At 41.2% G+C, this 19513-nt stretch overlaps 1 protein-coding gene across 3 annotated transcripts; it reads right to left on the reverse strand.

The window, feature by feature from the left end:
• Positions 1–2442: 2442 nt before the first annotated feature.
• osgn1 (oxidative stress induced growth inhibitor 1) lies at positions 2443–18198 on the reverse strand. 3 transcript variants are annotated; one of them, XM_021568417.3, is made up of 6 exons: positions 17856–18198; positions 15240–15316; positions 12106–12242; positions 11478–11669; positions 8710–8801; positions 2443–6853 (listed from the first exon to the last, which is right to left on the reverse strand). In XM_021568417.3, exons 2-6 carry the CDS (start codon positions 15295–15297, stop codon positions 5803–5805), a joined length of 1530 nt encoding a protein of 509 aa, XP_021424092.3. In that variant the 5' UTR covers positions 15298–15316; positions 17856–18198; the 3' UTR covers positions 2443–5802. The 3 variants fall into 3 exon arrangements, with proteins under 3 accessions (XP_021424092.3, XP_021424093.3, XP_090061193.1); XM_021568418.3 differs by having other exon boundaries at positions 16186–18130; XM_090205067.1 differs by lacking the exon at positions 17856–18198 and adding an exon at positions 15573–15690.
• Between the last annotated feature and the right edge of the window lie 1315 nt (positions 18199–19513).

A 19513-nucleotide genomic window follows, 5' to 3' on the forward strand; every position in this document is an offset into this window, starting at 1 on the left:
AGCCAGACTATACCAACAACAACACTTATTGAAAGACAGAAATATACTTAGGCTACTCTTGCAGAGATTGTCTTCCCAGGCTATAGAAGAGCAGGGGGCTCTGTAAATACTCAAAGAAGACAGATAATCAAAGAGTGATCCCTCAAATCTGCTGTCTCATAGCAACTGTAAAATACAACAACAACAATAACCACAGCAAATTCAGATGCAATTCATGGGCAGCATATGAATTGACCCTACTGGTTGTCTGTGAGGGAAATGTGTGACTATTTGATGCGTCGCCTTCCTGAATCACTGGGCAACATTAGCATTGTGTTGAATAAAGATTTACTGAACTGCACTACCCAGAAACGTTAAAGATGCACTCTCAAGCTTTTGTATAATTTCAGTAGTTTTGTTTCATGTGTACTAGGTCATCAAATTGTGTACTAGTTCATCCATTTCGTATATGTTATGTCCTGCAAAAAAAGTATATAGTATCAGTGAAAAGTTTGGACACCTACTCATGGGTTTTTTCTTTATTTTTACTATTTTCTACATTGTAGAATATTAGTGAAGACATCAAAACTATGAAATAACACATATGGAATCATGTAGTAACCAAGAAAGTATATATATTTTATATTTGAGATTCTTCAAAGTATCCACCCTTTGCCTTGACAGCTTTGCACACTATTGGCATTCTCTCAAACAGCTTCATGAGATAGTCACCTGGAATGCATTTCAATTGACAGGTGTGCGTTATTAAAAGTTCATTTGTGTAATTTCTTTCCTTCTTAATGCGTTTGAGCCAATCACTTGTGTTGTGCCAAGGTAGGGGTGGTATACAGAAGATAGCCCTATTTGATAAAAGACGAAGTCCCTATTATGGCAAGAACAGCTCAAATAAGCAAAGAGAAACGACAGTCCATCGTTACTTCAAGACATGAAGGTCAGTCAAAGCAGAAAATTTAAAGCACTTTGAATGTTTCTTCAAGTGCAGTGGCAAAAACCATCAAACACTATGATGAAACTGGCTCTCATGAGGACCGCCACAGGAAAGGAAGACCCAGTTACCTCTGCTGCAGAGGATAAGTTCACTGGAGTTACCTGCCTAAGAAATTGCAGCCCAAATAAATGCTTCACAGAGTTCAAGTAACAGACACATCTCAACATCAACTGTTCAGAGGAGACTGCGTGAATCAGGCATTGATGGTCAAATTGCTGCAAAGAAAGCACTACTACTAAAGGACACAAATAAGAAGAGACTTGCTTTGGCCAAGAAACACGAGCAATGAACATTAGACTGGTGGAAATCTGTCCTTTGGTCTGATGAGTCCAAATTTGAGATTTTTGGTTCCAACCGCTGAACTCCATATGTGTGGTTCCCACCGTGAAGCATGGAGGATGAGGTGTGATGGTGCTTAAATGGTGACACTGTCTGATTTATTTAGAATTCAAAGTACACTTAACCAGCATGGCTAACACAGCATTCTGCAGCGATACACCATCCCATCTGGTTTGCCCTTAGTGGGACTATCATTTGTTTTTCAACAGGACAATGACCCAATACAAACCTCCAGGCTGTGTAAGGAATGAGTAGGTGTGTCCAAACATTTAATTGGTACTGTATATATAAATATTTTCTGATGCAATTCGTATGATAGGTTAATAATCCAATTCATTGTGGTTAAGATCCTGTAGTGCATCTTTTAAAGGTAGACTCAGCGAAATTAAGTTGCAACAAGCAGCACCGCAGATGGAGATGACCGAGACGCACGACTTTGCTTCACGCTGGTAGCCAGGGAACCAAAACAGCGGAAAAGTTGAGCGTTGCACTTCAACGTTCTTAGTTGTTGCAGAAATCTACCCACTATACCGTTTACTTTCTGCATCTGTCATATCGCAGAGTCTACCTTCAACAGCTGGGTTCTGGGGTATGAAAAGGAAAATAGCCTCTAAGTACTTCACATTATATTACATTAGTATCATCAGTATGACTGCATTCCACATGGTATGCAAACCTGTTGCTAACTGAATGGCAAAGTATAAATGGAATCCTTGGGACATCCCATCGTTGAAGTAGACATTTAAAAGGTTGTGGTAAGGGTTATGGTTAGGATATGGACTTCCCATGAACCCAGATAGGGTTAGTGCAAACTGAATGGTTAGAATAGCCTGCCATCTGGTGGATCAAGTGAGGGAAAAGCCATTTCTTACACTGAGTGTAATGTGAAGTGCCTTTGAAGTGCAAAATACAAAACCAGTCTTGCCCAAACTGTCCATTCTCACTACACACACGATAGGACATGGAAATAAGTCACTTTGTGCTCTTATCCTCAATGTATGTATGCATTGTCGTACTCAATGAATGAGGTAACTTTATGTATTTAAAAACTGCCCAATAAAAATAATGCATTAATTCATTCAGTGCTAGTGGCAATGTAACCAGGGAAAAAACAGTTTGTTGAAAATAGTATATTTAATACAAAGGATCCATAGAAAATCCTGCATTTGTAGTGCATGTATATCAACATGTTAAACACTCAAGTGAAATCATGATAGCCACCTATCAAACATTTTGAGTGGACATTTTCCCGAAAATAAACAACCAATGATCCACAACTCTCAGATTTTGGTTACAGTGGTGAAGAACAATTTATAGCAAATGTGGACAAAAACAATATTAGATTCTCTGAAAATATTGCATCGGGTCTCTTTTCTATTGATCGGTCAGGGGTTCTGCGGATTTCAAAATGATTGTATGAGACCATGAATGAATGATTGAAGAAAAAAAAGTGTATTTTACATTTATTTTTAAGAAGTACCTAACATTGTGTAATGGTTTAAAATGTAAGATCGGACAAACATCTGGCATGGAAAAGACCAGTGGGTCATTGGTCTTACTGCCTTGTGTAGCAAGTGCTAAGGAGCCATATGAAACCAACTATGTTGTAATTTTTCGTGACACTCATAGGGCTGCCTTTAAAGAGACGGTCAATAGTGCGCTGCTTTGAATGTATTTGTAACTAGTTTCTCAACTAGATTCAATTAGACATGTTTGAACTGTTTCTGGTTGACATATGAATATTGTCTCTTAAAGGATGTCTTAATACATGGCCCCACAACTTTACAAGAGCATTATAGGCCTTCAATACACTTTTTGTACACCTGTGGAATAATATAATATTTGATGTGGCCACCTAGTGGTTGTATGATAAGTTTATACATTTCCAGTTTGGTAATGGCAATGTGTCTTAAGGCACTGGCTCGAGATCAAATGCTGCTGGGGCAGTAACAGAAGCTCAGAGAACGCAATTGGCCAAGGCACCATCTGGACAAGCATGTACAAGAGAAAACCCATAGCACAAAATGACAATTCTCTCTGGATGATAAAAATAAGTGCGTTTCCCTGAAGCTTAATAGCTGACAGTACACAGTCTCCACCACCCAGACCCATATCAGTGAGAAAGTAGCAACATTTAGTAGTCAATCTGTATGTGAACGAATTAAGAGCGGTGTCTGGGTTGTCAAGAAAATTAAAATTCAACATTGGCTACAAAGCTTTCAGGAAAGTCACCCCAGATTGGTGAGAATGCATATGGGCCTTAAACATAGATTTCCTAATTAGCCTAGTCTCAAATTGAGCATGATCATGATCATAAACTGACACTGTAATTCTTAATTTAAACATATTACCTTTAAGTTTTTACTGCAAATAAATCAAGAGAATAGCCCCTTAAACGTATCGTCTGGTTAAAAAAAATATAATAAAACAGATACATTTAAGGTCTAACAGATTGAAAAACTACCAGGAATGAAACAACAACAAACTCCGCTTGGCAAGCTTGAGTTCTTGTTTGTGAAAGATGCTAATATAGACACAGTTGCTGACATAGGGATCATTATCGTACAAAGATACTTAATTTTTCATTGGATATTGAAGAAAGGCAAACATACAGGTCCGTAAAAATTAAATTAATACGATACCATTCTCATTTCAGAGAATACATCAAACGTCATGGCATGGTAAATGTAATGTGTTTCTACACTTTCAAAATGGATTTACAATGGAAAACCAATGCAACAAAAGAGCTAATCTCAAAGATTTAGCTGAGAAGTTACGTTGACGTTTGAGTTTTCAAACATTAACAAGAGGGGTATACAACAAAGCAACCGATAGCTACACAGGGTTTTCCCATTTCAGCTCAGGCTTCATCCGTACTACGACGGTGGATATTGCTGTTCCGCGTGCTGCGAACTCTAGCAGGCTTATAACTGCATGTCGCTCGTGGCTAGTTGAACCATAAACTCTTCATTGAGACAATGCAGAAACATCAATCCATGGGCAAGTCAGTGCCATTTTAATTTGTGCCAAAAAGTTAAGTAAATTCAGCAGGCTGTTGTGTGAAATAGACTTTTAGGAGTGCCATCTTTATTTTATTACTTTGCTGTGGTTATCAATGCACTAGCACCTTTATTCCACACTCCCACCAATAAAAGTCAAAAAAGGTTTTACTGTGCATGAAGTTTCAAATGCATTTGTCATTACTTAATGTGTAATGTGATAGGTATTTTAAAATGACTATTTTAACAAAAACAATTGATGAATAAATATTTAAAATCAGTCATCTTCCTCAAATTAAGTGGATGATGACGCAATCTTGGGGAGAGTGAGGGAATCTGATTTTATTGGTCCTCAACTCGTGGCTAAGACACTTAATTCAGGATAAATGTAGTTAGACCCAAGTTAACCTGCCCTGGAGCAGGTTAGCTTTGAAGGATTCGTGGCCATACAACATTTACCTGGCTAAAAGGTGAGCCACTTTCATGGTACCGGTTATCCCAAGTTGAACTCAGAGTTACCTTGCTAACTCAAACTACATATGTAGTATAGGGCTAGCATACTTGATGAGGAACCAAATAGCGCCCCACAGTGGAGGTGTCATAATACCCATAAAATCTAGTAGTCAAACAGGGAAATGGCTCCAACTGTTTTTACACCATACATTTTTCCCATAGGGGATTTTAGAAACACTTAAAATAAGTGCTGTGTTTCGTGTAGGCTTACCCTGGCATGACGCTTGGATAACCATGTAAATCTCTAGGACAAGGGGACTTTTATCAATATATTAGGTCATATTTACTGATTCGAAAATGCTAATTCACATCAAAGCAGACATCATGCAAAACTACAAATCCCTGCAAAACTACAAATCTGACACCTTTGCTAAGAGGTATTGTGTCAATTTAAAAATTACACAAGCCAGATCACAGAATTGTCCATTTAAATACATTTGGCCAATTTCTTAATTACTACATTTAGCTAACATAGTTCATACAGATATTATTACCTTTGCCTCGAGTCAACAGTCTCATCCAGATAATAATGGCACTTATATCCCCTATGGGAAAAATGGTGTAAAAACTATTGGAACCATTCGCCTGTTTGACCGCCTGTTTGACCGCCTGTTTGACCGCTATTATCTATGGGTATTATGACTCATACTGTGGTACTCTATACTCATTGGATTCTACCCTTGCACCATATGATTAGCTACACATCAACCCGGGCCTAATCTCCTGCCCTGGTAAGAATATTAAATTAATCTCTCAGTGGAGCCAGAGAGAGTGGCAATGTCCTTTGAGGAATATTGGGACTGGTGCAGGTCGTATTGTCACAGATTGCACTTCAGTCTTTTAGCCTGAGCTGACCAGCCCAGCCTACATCATAATCATAATAATAATAATAATAATAATAATAATAATAATACAGGCCTTAGGAGCAGTTTACTCATGTCGCAACCCTTAACCCCTAGGAGTCTAGGACACACGCAGGGTGGTGCGATTCTCCTCCTTGGCCCGCTGCTTCTTGGCGAGGTCGCTAGCGATGGCTAAAGCTCCCCCCTTGAGGAAGCGGACAAAGTTCTCCCCAACTAGAGGCCCCATGGCGTACATCCCCCCCTCTGACACCGACTCGTACGTGTATGGGTCAACTTCCAGGGGGTTCCGCCGGCACGTGATTGGCTCCTGGGGGTTGAGGCCGAGGGGCCGTCCGTTCTCAGAAAGGAAGGACAGGTTGGGGTGGGCGCCAATCAGCACCAGGGCCATGGAGACCTGCAGCACGGTGCGACATCCGTCCTCCCCCTCCAGCACGCACTTCCTGTCAGGCCTGAAGGCCACCACCCGGTGTTTGGGCAGGCTGACGTAGCCTGGGTAGGAGCCAGTAGACATGGAGGCGGTGTTGTTTTCCTGTTGGTCCACCAGGGTGCCCGTTCCCCCAGAGCTGGGGGTGTCTTGGCCATGCTGCTGCTGCTGTGTCATCATCTGGTGCACCTTGTGGTACTCAGGGTAGAGGAGCTTGGGAAGCTGGTTGAAGATGAGGCCTGGGTCGGTGACCGAGCGCCGGAAGGCGTGGTACACAGGCGTGTTGAGGTGGTGAGCTGCCAGGACAGCGTCGGCCGCTGTCAGCCCGGCTCCCACCACCAGTACTGGGTCTGAGGTGTGGTCCAGCTGGCCTTTGGAGATTGCTGCCTCTAGCTCCCAGAAGCTGTGGCACACGAAGGGGAGACCCTCACCTTCCACGCCCAGACGGGCCGGGATGTCATGGGTGCCCGTGGCCAGAACCACGTAGTCTGCGCATACTATAAAGGGGACCTCTGACAGACTTCCTTCCCCCAGCTCGTCAGCCTCCCTCTTCTGGGTCCCCTGGACTTTCCAAAAGGAACGGCTGCTGGCCCCTTCGCAGTTCACCCTCTGTATGGAGGTGACGGTGGTGCCGCAGGCGAAGCTGTCCTCCAGGCCCATCTGGTTGACATAGTGCTGGTAGTAGGAGGCAATCTCGGCGGGGGTGGCCCTGTCGTTACGGACGTTCCTGAAACAAAGATTTAAGTATGAGGGTCAGACACCAGTGTTTAAAATACACACAAAAAAAGGTCCTTGGTGACAAAACCTGAATGAAAACAAAAAAACAGCCTCACTCACCAGCCACTTGTCTTTGACACAAAACCATATTTGTTTTGCCTCTATTTTCACTAAACCTAAGGCATTAATACTGGTAGCTAATCCTAGTTCCTAAGCGGCTCAACACAGAAAAAAAATACATGCAAACAAGAATATTTCCCTTAAGTGAACACTCCGATTCAGTAACAGTGATAAGGTCAATCTGGAATGGCTGATTCGACTGTGGCCACTTAAAGGAAAAATTCACACCAAAAACTGTATTTAGTTATTTTTTTATTAGTCCACTGTTACTCTGAACAACAATATAAAACGCAACATGTAAAGTGTTGGTCCCATGTTTCATGAGCCAAAAATAAAGGATCCCAGACATTTTTCAAATGCACAAAAAGCTAATTTCTCTCAAATTCAAATTTTGTGCAGAAATTTGTTGACATCCCTGTTAGTGAGCATTTCTCCTTTGCTAAAATAATCCATTCATCTGACAGGTGTGGCATATCAAGAAGCTGATAAACATCATGATCATTACATAGGTTCACCTTGTGCTGGGGGCAATAAAAGGCCACTCTAAAATGTGCAGTTGTGTCACAGATGTCTTAAATTGAGGGAGCGTGCAATTGGAATGCTGACTGGAGGAATGTCCACCGGAGGCGTTGACAGATAATTGAATGTTAATTTCTATCATAAGATGCCTTTAACTTCGTTTTAGAAAATTTGGCAGTTCGTCCTACTGGCCTCAACTGCAGACCATGTGTAACCATGCCAGCCCAGGACCTCCACATCCTGTTTCTTCATACTGCGGGATCGTCTGAGACCAGCCATCCGGATAACTGATGAAACTGTGGATTTGCATAACCTAAGAATTTTTGCACAAACTGTCAGTAACAGTCTCAGGAAAGCTCATCTGCGTGCTCGTTGTCCTCACCAGGGTCTTGACCTGACTGCAGTTGCGCGTCGTAACCGACTTCAGTGGGCAAATGCTCACCTTCAATGCCCACTGGCACGCTGGAGATGAGTGCCCGTCACGGATGAATCCCGGTTTGAACTGTACCAGGCAGATGGCAGACAGCGTGTATGGCGTTGCGTGGACGAGTGGTTTGCTGTTGTGAACAGCGTGCTCCATGGTGGCGGTGCAGTTATGATATGGGCAGGCATAAGCTACAGACAACAAACAAAACTGCATTCTATTGATGGCAATTTAAATGCACAGAGATACCGTGACAAGATCCTGAGGCCCATTGTTGTGCTATTCATCCGCTGCCATCAACTCATGTTTCAGCATGAGCACGGCCCCATGGCACAAGGATCTGTACAGGATTCCTTCGCACAGCCATTGAAGAAGAGTGGGACAACATTTCACATGCTACAATCAACAGCCTGACCAACTCTATGGAAAGGAGATGTCACGGTGTACGAGGCTGACTGGTTCTGATCCACGCCCCTACCTCAAGATATCTGTGACCAACAGATATATCTGTATCCGTCATGTGAAATTCATAGATTAGGGGCAAATTAATTAATGATTTCCTTATTTGAATTGTAACACTTTGAAATTGATTGATTTTTGTTCAGTGTAATACAGTCCCAAAATATTTTGCATGTCAGGATTCAAGATATTGGACTTAAAAAAGGAAAGTGTCACCTGCCGCAAAACACATCATCACCATGATGTGGCAAGTGAATCTTTGCTTCTGTGGATGAATGAAAAAAATACCAAAAGAAAAGTTAATTTTGTCCTTAATGGTGCTGTAGCTTGTCAGGAGGACCCACCTGCGCTTTTCTCTCATCCACTCCTTAAGCTTCAGGCCGGGCAGTTCCATCCAGTTAGCCAGGCTGAGAGTGAGCATGGAGCCTTCCATCGCCTAAGGAGACAAACACACAAAACACCAGCACCATTAACAACAAGGCTGAAAGCCACATATGCAAACCTGTGTCCCAAATGGCATCCTATTTCCTATAAATGGTGTTACTTTTGGCCTTGGCCCAAAGTGTTCTGGTCAATGGTCATCAGATGCATATTTCACCCACCTTTTTCCCAGAAAGCAATGGTCTGCCATTGTCCCTTGCTGTTTTACATGCCAATGTATTTGCAGGTATGCAAACTACAGGTAGTTTTACGAGCTACATGCCATTAGTTAGCCATGACATATAAACAACATTTTTCCTTAAGTATACTATGTAAGGAATTTACCAAGAGATTGACTATAACTATCCATCTCAAACAAAAAAACGATTACACAAAATAGTAAAGCTGTCAATCAAAATCAGTGGAGTTCATGTCAAGAACATGGAAGTGCTGTTCTTGGAGAGAGTGTCAAGGGTAGAGGTCGACCGATTATGATTTTTCAACGCCGATACCGATTATTGGAGGACCAAAAAAGATGATACCAATTTTTTTTTTTTTTTTTTTTTTTTTTTTTTTTTTTTTTTTTTTTAAATCGGCCAATTTTTTATTTATTTATTTGTAATAATGACAATTACAACAATACTGAATGAACACTTATTTAACTTAATATAATACATCAATAAAATCAATTTAGCCTCAAGTAAATAATGAAACATGTTCAATTTGGTTTAAATAATGCAAAAACAAAGTGTTGGAGAAGAAAGTAAAAGTGCAATATGTGCTATGTAAGAAAGCTAACGTTTCAGTTCCTTGCTCAGAACATGAGAACATATGAATGCTGGTGGTTCCTTTTAACATGAGTCTTCAATATTCCCAGGTAAGAAGTTTTAGCTTGTAGTTATTATAGGAATTATAGGACTATTTTTCTCTATACCATTTGTATTTCATTAACCTTTGACTATTAGATGTTCTTATAGGCACTTTAGTATTGCCAGTGTAACAGTATAGCTTTCGTCCCTCTCCTCGCTCCTCTCTGGGCTCGAACCAGCAACACAACAACAGCCACCCTCAAAGCAGCGTTAACCATGCAGAGCAAGGGAAATAACCACCCCAAGGCTCAGAGCGAGTGATGTTTGAAACGCTATTACCGCGCGCTAACTAGCTAGCCAGTTCACTTCGGTTACACCAGCCTCATCTCGGGAGTTGATAGGCTTGAAGTCATAAACAGCGCAATGTTTGACGCACAGCGAAGAGCTGCTGGCAAAACGCTCGAAAGTGCTGTTTGAATTCATGTTTACGCGCCTGCTTCTGCCTACCACCGCTCAGTCAGATACTTGTATGCTTAGTCAGATTATATGCAACGCAGGACACGCTAAATAATATCTAGTAATATCATCAACCATGTGTAGTTAACTAGTGATTATGATTGATTGTTTTTTACAAGATAAGTTTAATGCTAGCTGGCAACTTACCTTGGCTTACGGCATTCTCAGGCAGTCTCTTTGTGGAGTGCAACGAGAGAGAGGCAGGTCGTTATTGCGTTGGACTAGTTAACTGTAAGGTTGCAAGACTGTCAGCTCGGGGGATCCAAGGTGAAAATCTGTCGTTCTGCCCCTGAACAAGGCAGTTAATCCACCGTTCCTAGGCCGTCATTGAAAATAAGAATTTGTTCTTAACTGGCTTGCCTAGTTAAATAAAAAAAGGTATAAAGAAACAAAATAAAAAACGGCAGATTTCCGATTGTTATGAAAACTTGAAATTGGCCCTAATTAATCGGCCATTCCGATTAAATCGCTCGACCTCTAGTCAAGGGCAGAAGCGAGAGTTGCCACCGACCTGACACACCCACTCAACCAAGAGTACCGCCGATAGAGTCCACCTTAACAATAAATCATTAATCTCCACCAGTATAAGTCAATTGAATAAATACAGTAACTGCACCCCCCCAGAACTTACAAACTGAGTTGCAACCTATATCCATCTGTAAACTGTGTTGTCAGCTGTATTATTTATGCACTTGTGGTGATGCTTATTCCATTTCTGTTAGTCACATGTCTGTGGAACTTGCTCAGTTCATGTGTCAGTTGTTGAATCTTGTTATGTTCATACAAATATGTACACGTGTTAAGTTTGCTGAAAATAAATGCAGTTGACAGTGAGGACGTTTCTTTTTTTGCTGAGTTTATGTATGCGTGCGAGTTTATGTATGCATGCAACTGTCCGTAGGATCTTTTTTGGTTCTACTGTTCTTATTTTAAATTTGTGTAGTTCAGTCCTTTTGCTGTTCTTGTCTATTGATGTTCTGTATCATGTTCTGTTTTATGTTTTGTATAGACCCCAGGAAGAGTAGCTGCTGCTTCAGCAACAGCTAATGGGGATCCTAATAAAATACCAAATACCTAAGGCCTTCAGAGATTTAGACAGACTTCGGAGATTTAAGGCTGTGACAGACCAATTCTGAATGTTAGCAAAGAATGTGTTTATGACCCAATTTTTTTACCCAATTGCAAATCACCACCTGGCTCCTTCCAAAAAGAACCATGTGTGTATCTGAAAATGATTAGATTGTTGTGAGCAACATCACAAGGACAAGATGGAATTCTTGGAATAACCAATCCTTTTTAGATCTGCACAAAGTAGGGACCAGGGGCTCAACATTGTATTGGGCAATTATTATGGACTGGGCACTTACATGCCAGGCTCCTCCTGGAGGTCCTTTGCCAAGCACCAGGTGTGGGGTGGCCCGCTCCGGTTCGTAGCGCCAAAGCAGTGGTGAGGCATGGTCCAGCCCAAAGTCACTGTCGGGCAGGAGCAGGGAGTCAAACAGCACAGCCACGGGGTTGGAGGAGCGGCCCTCTAGTCCCTCACACAGGTACTCCAGGTCCTGCACACAGAAACAAACACGTAAACAACTTAGTACAAAGACTGTGGTATGTAGCCCTACCTACCTATTATGTAATTTGTTTTAGGGTCTAGATCATTGAAAAACAAAATGCCACCCTTTATCAAGGACACTAATAAAGCTTTTTACTAAGCTTGTAACATGGACACAACTTTATTTACAAAACCTCCTGTAGCCTACATACAGACCTTACTTAGGGCCACACAAATATTTCTACTGAGCATACATACAGGTAGTAATAGTTGCATAACTACCAACAAACAATAAATGGTAAACACAAACAGACAGCATTTTACAGAACATTTTAACTAGCACCTACAACCACCCCGGGCAACTGTAAACCAACACCCACCACGCTAGGTATAAAATGCAAGTTGTCACAGAGACATTGTGAAGACAGATGAGGTGTCATTCTTACCAGCTCCAACAATGACAAATGAGGCTGTTGATCCAGCTTGCCTTGCAGTAGGGGGTTAGGGTGAGTGCCCTCTGGAGACAGGTAGGGGGTGTAACCTGACAACAGATATGACAGGCAGATGCCCGAGGGGCCGTTACCTAGGAGAGAAAGGGAAAGAGGTGCAAGTTCAGACAAGTTGAATAAATTTAACCACTACAGTTTTTGTTTGTTTATGTAGGCTAGGCTACTAGGCTACCTGGGGCAGCAGGTAGCCTAGTGGTTGGAGCATTGGACTTGTAACCAAAAGGTTGCAAGATCAAATCCCCGAGCTGACAAGGTAAAAATGTGTCGTTCTGCCCCTGAACAAGGCAGTTAACCCACTGTTCCTAGGCCGTCATTGAAAATAAGAATTTGTTTTGCCTAGCTAAATAAAGGTAAAAAATATATAATAATGTAGTGCCTTAATATTATGTAAGGCAATATATTAACATTAATTGGGGGCTCATACAGACTTTGGCTGTCATTAAATTTTGTCAGCCGGTTATTGCCAGGCAAAAGACTGCTGGTCTCACGATAATAGACAGTCAATTAACATAAACACGTTTAGTATCTCCAGGCCTTCACACATACAAGCCACTGATGCACGCCTTTGGAACATCTAAATTTTAAATTGTCTAAAACAATTTAATATCCATCACAATAAATCCATTATTTTAAGCAAAAAAGTTTGCGCTCTGTTCCTTGCCTCAGGCTGCACAGGCTATTCTAACATCAAGTGATTATATTTTCCCCATCAGACTATTTTCAATTATGTCTTTACTAATAGGTCAAATTAGTTTTGGTTAAGAACTAAAATGGCCAGGGGAAAAAAGGAGTCATCCATATGCACTCAAATAGTGAATGGAGGCCGCGTTCCTGCTGGTTCAATTTTCAAATCAGCCTGGGTAGGCTACTCTGGTTATTTCACTCCACGAACCAACCACTGTTTGAAGAGCATGCAGCCTCTCGCTGCACGACAGATGATATTCCGCCCAAACTCTGTGTGCCATGGGCCCTCCAACCCTGTTCCTGCAGCTAGCCAGTGCTTAAATTGGGAAAACAAGTGAAAGTTGTTCGGGAGCGTCAACAGTAACATGTTTTCACAACTAAAAATATTGCATTAAACTGTTGACAGCCCTCTCTGCACAATCAAGAAAGGAATGAAGGAGAGCGGGGAGGAGATTGAAATACGGTGGTGAGATTCTGTAACTATAAGGTAATGTGTCAGTCTATAAATGATGAACATGTTTTTATGCCCTATTACGAGGCTATTCAAAATCAAATACAAATTGTAGGCTAACTCCGTTAGACAACCTGAACAATCAATGAACAAACAGTATCACCTAGGCGTTCTCGCCCAGACTAATGAATAGAAAGTTTGGCACGTTGCATAAGGTAACCAGTCCATCCGGTATGCATAATAACAGTCAACACTCAAAAGATAATTACAATATTTTTTTTAATTTTGGAGTATAGGCTACACATATTATCTACCAAAGACAAGTTAAATATTTGTATGTATTTATCAGTTATGTATTGTACAACATTTTATAACGGCACAATCATTATTTTAATTCTGTTTTTTTCCTTCTTTTTTGGGCTCATTTATAGGCCTACGTATTCTCTCTCATATACGTATGGATGTTTTGAATTATTCACAACCTTAGAAAGCGCTGTCCATCTTGTTATGTTAGGCTTTGAAACCTGTTGTTGAACTTCTTTCTTCAAATTGATCAATCACAGTGAGGTGAGTTTTAAAAGCATGATACTGTTTTGATGATTAGTGTTTGATGCGACTTTTGATTGCATTTGCATTGATGTCAGTGTGGTTAGGGACAACAGGTCCATGAGTACCAGGCCATTAGCGACCTGATGGTCATTAGTGAGTAGGGTACCACCAAGCATGTCCGGAGTGCATAAGAGATTACCGTGATGTCAAATTTTACTGCAGTAATGGCTTGTGACTGCTGGTGTGGTGGTAATATGTTCACCGCAAAAGCCCTACATACAGAATGTTTGAGGGCTCATCAGGAATGTAAAAATCTGATATGAGAATCAACCATGAATAGCAGTCAAAAAAGTATTTGTATAAAAATATACTTGGCTTTTAAGAATGCCTCGCTTAAGAACAGGCTAAAAAAGTTGAGTCATTTGACATAGGTGTTCTTCTTAAAAGGGGAGCACACAAGGGCCTTCATTCTAAGAAACTAGGTTCTTATGGGGTCGTTCCACCACAAAAAGCACAAGAAAGGGGATTGACACCCACCATCTCAGACTGTTCCGACATTGTTTGTTGTAAGAAACATAACATTAACATCCCTGCGACATTATTGTGTTGAAATATAATCTTGTCTCTGACATATTAAGGTAATTGACTGCAAACAAATAGACTATTTTAATTTACACGATTCATATCATTTTCAATACATATAGTACTTAACATCCAAACGTTTCTTTCTAACTATGAGTAAGAATCCAAAGAAATGTTAAGCCACCCACCTCATACCCAACAATGAGTATACAGTATCAGTTATCTATGAATAGTATGGAGATGTATTGTTTTTCATCCTATGCAATGTATTCTCAGTGAATTTGATGGTGTTTCTTCCCCCCCCCCCCCCCGTTCATAGAAAATATCAAATTGAAGTTGTTAGGTTTATGTCCCATCCTACATCCTGAAACTACCATGTTCTGCAATAAATTATTTTAATTTCTCAGAGATCCAATTATCTTTCAACAAAAATAATGTTGTAGAAATGATAATCATAACGGTTTCTAACTACAGAAATCATTTTAGAACAATCTGATATGGTGGGTGTCATATCTTGGAACGACCCGATAGCCTTGTGAGTCTACTAGGATCTAGGGCACTTGACATTTTGGTGACAATGCATCCTTTCACCCACCGTATGCAATTTGGAAATTGCCTCAGAAGAGAAACACTGTTGTGCAAAGTGTTACTTCCTTCCCTATAATACCGGTAGCAGTTTCATAGTCTAGTCCCTGAGAAGATCTTTGACCAAATTCCCTACTGTGTGTAGAAATAACTTGTAACCAAATCTGGTTTTATAGTCAAGTCTTTCAGAGCTGAATGTGTACAGTAACCCCAGTCTTACCGATGACAACAACTGGCAGAATCTCTCTGGGAAGGATATCTTTATTTTGCAGGTCCATGGCTACTGTATGCTTTTATCTGCAAGGAGAGAAAAAAAAGGGACGTTAACCATTAGCCTTTAAATTCCTGCTCTGGTCATCTACTTCAGTACATTTCCACAGTCCACCAATGACACGTCGCTGTCCGACACCATTGCCAAGCTGGTTTCCATAACTGCACATAAAAAGAAACAAAACACTTCCGTCTGGGCGAGACCAGCCTCCGTGTCCTCAAGTCAAGGTGAACGTGTACAGATAAGATAAATGTGGAACGGAAACTGCAGCTAAAACTCAACTCAAATAGTTGAGGGAGAACACTTAAAATGGCTGGGAAGGGTCCAATAGTGATCTAATTTAGCCAGGAAGGGGGCGAGGACAGCTTTAAGCATGTAAGGGGAGAAGTAGTACAGTAGTGAAGTGAGTAATGGGGGGGAAGAGACAGGTCATACCAGAAAGCTCTGGGACCCCTACTGGATCCTTGCAGAGGCTTACAGCAAGCAGCGTGGTTATACAACTCACTTTGCATGTAAGCGTGACTCGGCAGAAAGTTTAAAGCGATAGCGCAGCAAGCAGCTTTTTTATCATCTCAATCCGGCTGAGCCGGACTCACAATGCAAAGGAAACTATGTGGACTGACTAAGATTTGACTGTTACAAGCAGATGTTCCTTACCTTTTCTAGTGACAGTCAGTGCAATATTATTTAAATACTTTAACCCATATTATTTATAGGCTTATATAGAACAGCTGGACAGGATTAAAGTGAGATATTAGCCTACACAAGATCTAGGTTAAGATGTCCTTGTTAAAAACATTTTGTCAGACCACAACATAAATATTGACATTTCAAATGTTTTTTTCTTGTATTCATCCCAAAGAATTACATTGTGCTCAGTTGTCACATTACTTACTGTCGTCTCTGTCTGCCTGCCTTTCAGTACATGTGTCAGTCTGTACTTGTCCGTGAATGACATGTCAGTGATCAAAGCCTGCATACATTTGCAGTCGTTACAGCTACATATTTTGTCAAGGTAGGTCATGCTGGGGGCGAAGGCTTACTTGTCTGAAATGGGACAACTAATAGCTCAATTTGTCAAACTGCACCTCTCCTGTAAACGTTTCAACTAAAGAGTCTTTTCGTGGTTAAATAAACTTGGCAGACGATTGTCTATAAAATATTGTTCAAGAAAGCAGTCATAACCAAACAAGTCAACTTTACAGTAAACTTTTTCTCCGCCCACAGCCTTTTTTCTACGCCTAGTATGATAGGCCTGGGGTAGCCCAAAGGCCGGCAGATGCCGATGTTGGGTCGTTTCATCTTAACGTCTAAAGGGACTGTACGAAGCCCGCAATACACTCGTATCCGGATGTAATACGGATCCGGACGTAATACGGATGTTGCGTATTACGTACAGCCAATCAGGTTGCAGTAGCCTGTTTACCTTTTGTCTGAATGCTGTACTCAATGTCAGGAATTAGCATTAGCCACCATAGCATGGCAGTGGAAAATGGTGTTTCATAAAGAAGGTAACGAAATGTTTAAACTAGAGAGAAAATGTGATTATTGAAAAAATCTTGGGAGTTCGCATCATTTACTATCATCCTAAATTAAGATAGATATGGCAAAATAATTCTAATTCATGATTATTATGCTACTTTCCATAATGTGGACAATATGTGTTACTACATTACACATGCAGAAGTTTTGGACCACATACAATTGAGGGGAATTACACTTTTTTTTTTTTACCTCAGACTGGTGGTGTTAGTTTAAAAGTTCATAGTCATGATGACAAGATCAATTGCTTAAAACATTTTTTTTTTCTTCCCCCAGTTGATTTCATCATTGGTTTTGTACTGTTGATTTCGTCTTAGAACACATCTAGGAACAGGTTTGCCTTGCATAAACAGAGTCCCTTTGGACGACGGTAAAATTAAACGACTCAATCCCGCCATCTGCCGGTCTTTGTTTCACTGTACCAATGATGTAATCCTGCCAGAGCACCACATGAGGTTATGATATAACTGCGAACGACTCAATGCGCTATGGTTATAAATAATGTGCCATGTTAAACATAAATGTAATACATGTCAATATTCGCCATGCTAGCTGAAAATGCTTGTCAAATTAGCTCGCTAGGTTCGAATGAATCATGGGTCCTATATTATAGCCAATAATTTCCGTCCATGCGCTACGCGAGACCTGCACAGTACCCGCAACCAAGCCCGATTGTAAGTCTCGTAGTGGACCATCTGACGGCAGCCGACGCAGCCTTCTAACTGGACTGTAGCCTTCTAACTGGACTGTAGCCTAATTGTCGATAGATTAAAGTTACACACACAACCTGAATTCAACGCAAAACGTCTAGACTGATAGCCTTGTTTAAATGATTTAGATTTCTACTTTAATGCTGGGTTCCCGTCTACGGTTTCCATCCGCAACCGGCACATTGAAACCAAGTCAAATTCGCTATTTACCAACAGACACATCAGCAAGCCTAGAAGACGTCGGAGAAAAGCTAAATGGGCCCAATAAGGAGAACGAAAATGTTGAAATATTGACTACAATGTTTCCACTTACCGATAGCTATGAAGACAAGGCTACCGTTGATATCCCTTAAACGTTGCTAGTTATCAAACGCCTACCCTTGATGAAAACCTTCGATTCCTTCCCCAGGCAGGTTCAACCGACTGCAATCTCTAAAGATATGCCTCAAATTCTCGTTATGTGACTCTTTCACCGACATGTGTAAAATGCTGCAATGTTACGGTAACCCGCGATGGAGGAAGAGCATGAACTAATTTTATAATTCCTATTTGCGTTGTGTTCACCAGCCACTCATGGTCACCTTCTTCTTCGTCTTTTGGGATTGGGTTGGTGGATCGCATCCAACTTTAAAGTGCATACACCGCCACCTACTGTACTGAAGTGTGAGCCCAGTCACGGCCTACCTACATTAAATTCTCTTAATTATTCCGGTTCCTAAATAATAATAATAATTACACCAATTAACCCTACACCTATATATCACTATTTCATAAAACATGTAAATCACCACCCCATTAACTCTTTTGCATTCAAATATTGTATACCCAGGTACTTCTCTTCAACTGCCACCGATACTCATTAAAAACCCACTCCCCCATTCCACTACTTTGACCCTATCTGCTCCTGCACCATGTCAACATACTGGGATGACGGGACACCATCCCTCAACACACCCTGTAGTTCTTCTGAATTCAAATCTCGTATACCCAAATACTTCTATGCAGCTTCCACCACAGCATATATTTTCTGCGAGTTTACATTCCATTTCTGCAGTACAGTTGATAACCATTGCTACGAAGCCAACCTTACTCAAACATAAATCACTCATTGTCCTATCCCTCTGTGCTGGTAAAAATCTACTCACTGGGATCCTCTCAGGGTCCCTCACCCTTGACCCATTATCCTCTACTTTTTTCACTGCCTCAACATACAACACTTCCTGCACAACTCTGACTCTGGCCACTTCAACCTGCCTCTCTCGTCATGGTCATCTGAAGATAATGCTTGAAATTACTATAGGCTTCCTCCTTGATGATGCAATCTGCGCTATCTGGGATCCTTGGGACGTCCCTACCCCATTGAAATTTACATCTTGAATGCTAGGGGTTAGGGTTTAGGGTATGGACGTCCCAAGGATCACAGATAGCACTGAACATCATGCAAGCAACTGGGCAAGTTTGTTTTGAATGGTCTGGTGCCGAGGGTGGATGGAGATTTCCCTCAAGGACAAATGGAATGATCTCAAATGAAGAACGGTGTGATTTCTACCCACAATTCGGGGCCGCAATTCGCATGCCTTCCTGCATGCGTTCACACACTTGCAGAGGCCACTTACCACGTTCACATCCTAGTTGGAACTAGAAAACTCTGAAATTTCCGACTTGCTGACTTGTTGAACTACAAGCATGTCGGAAATGTTTGAGTTTACTAGTTCAGTCTAGCATGTGAACGCGGCAACTCTCACTATTGAAGGTAGCTGAACCCATGGCTGTGTTCAAGATCATCAAAACCGGGATGAGTCATGGGTAAATTGTGACTGACTGATCTACGAATAATATTGAGTAGTTTTTAGGATGCAAGGTGATTTGTAGATCAGTCAGTTTCGACTTGCCTTTAAACACAATGTCGAACGAGCCCTGTGTGTCTTGTGTGTGTACTTTGTTTGTTTGCGAGTGTTTCTTGTTATAATC

The sequence above is a fragment of the Oncorhynchus mykiss genome, chromosome 17 (assembly GCF_057628025.1).
Source record: "Oncorhynchus mykiss isolate SJ-2025 chromosome 17, ASM5762802v1, whole genome shotgun sequence".
NCBI classification, from domain to species: Eukaryota; Metazoa; Chordata; class Actinopteri; order Salmoniformes; family Salmonidae; genus Oncorhynchus; species Oncorhynchus mykiss.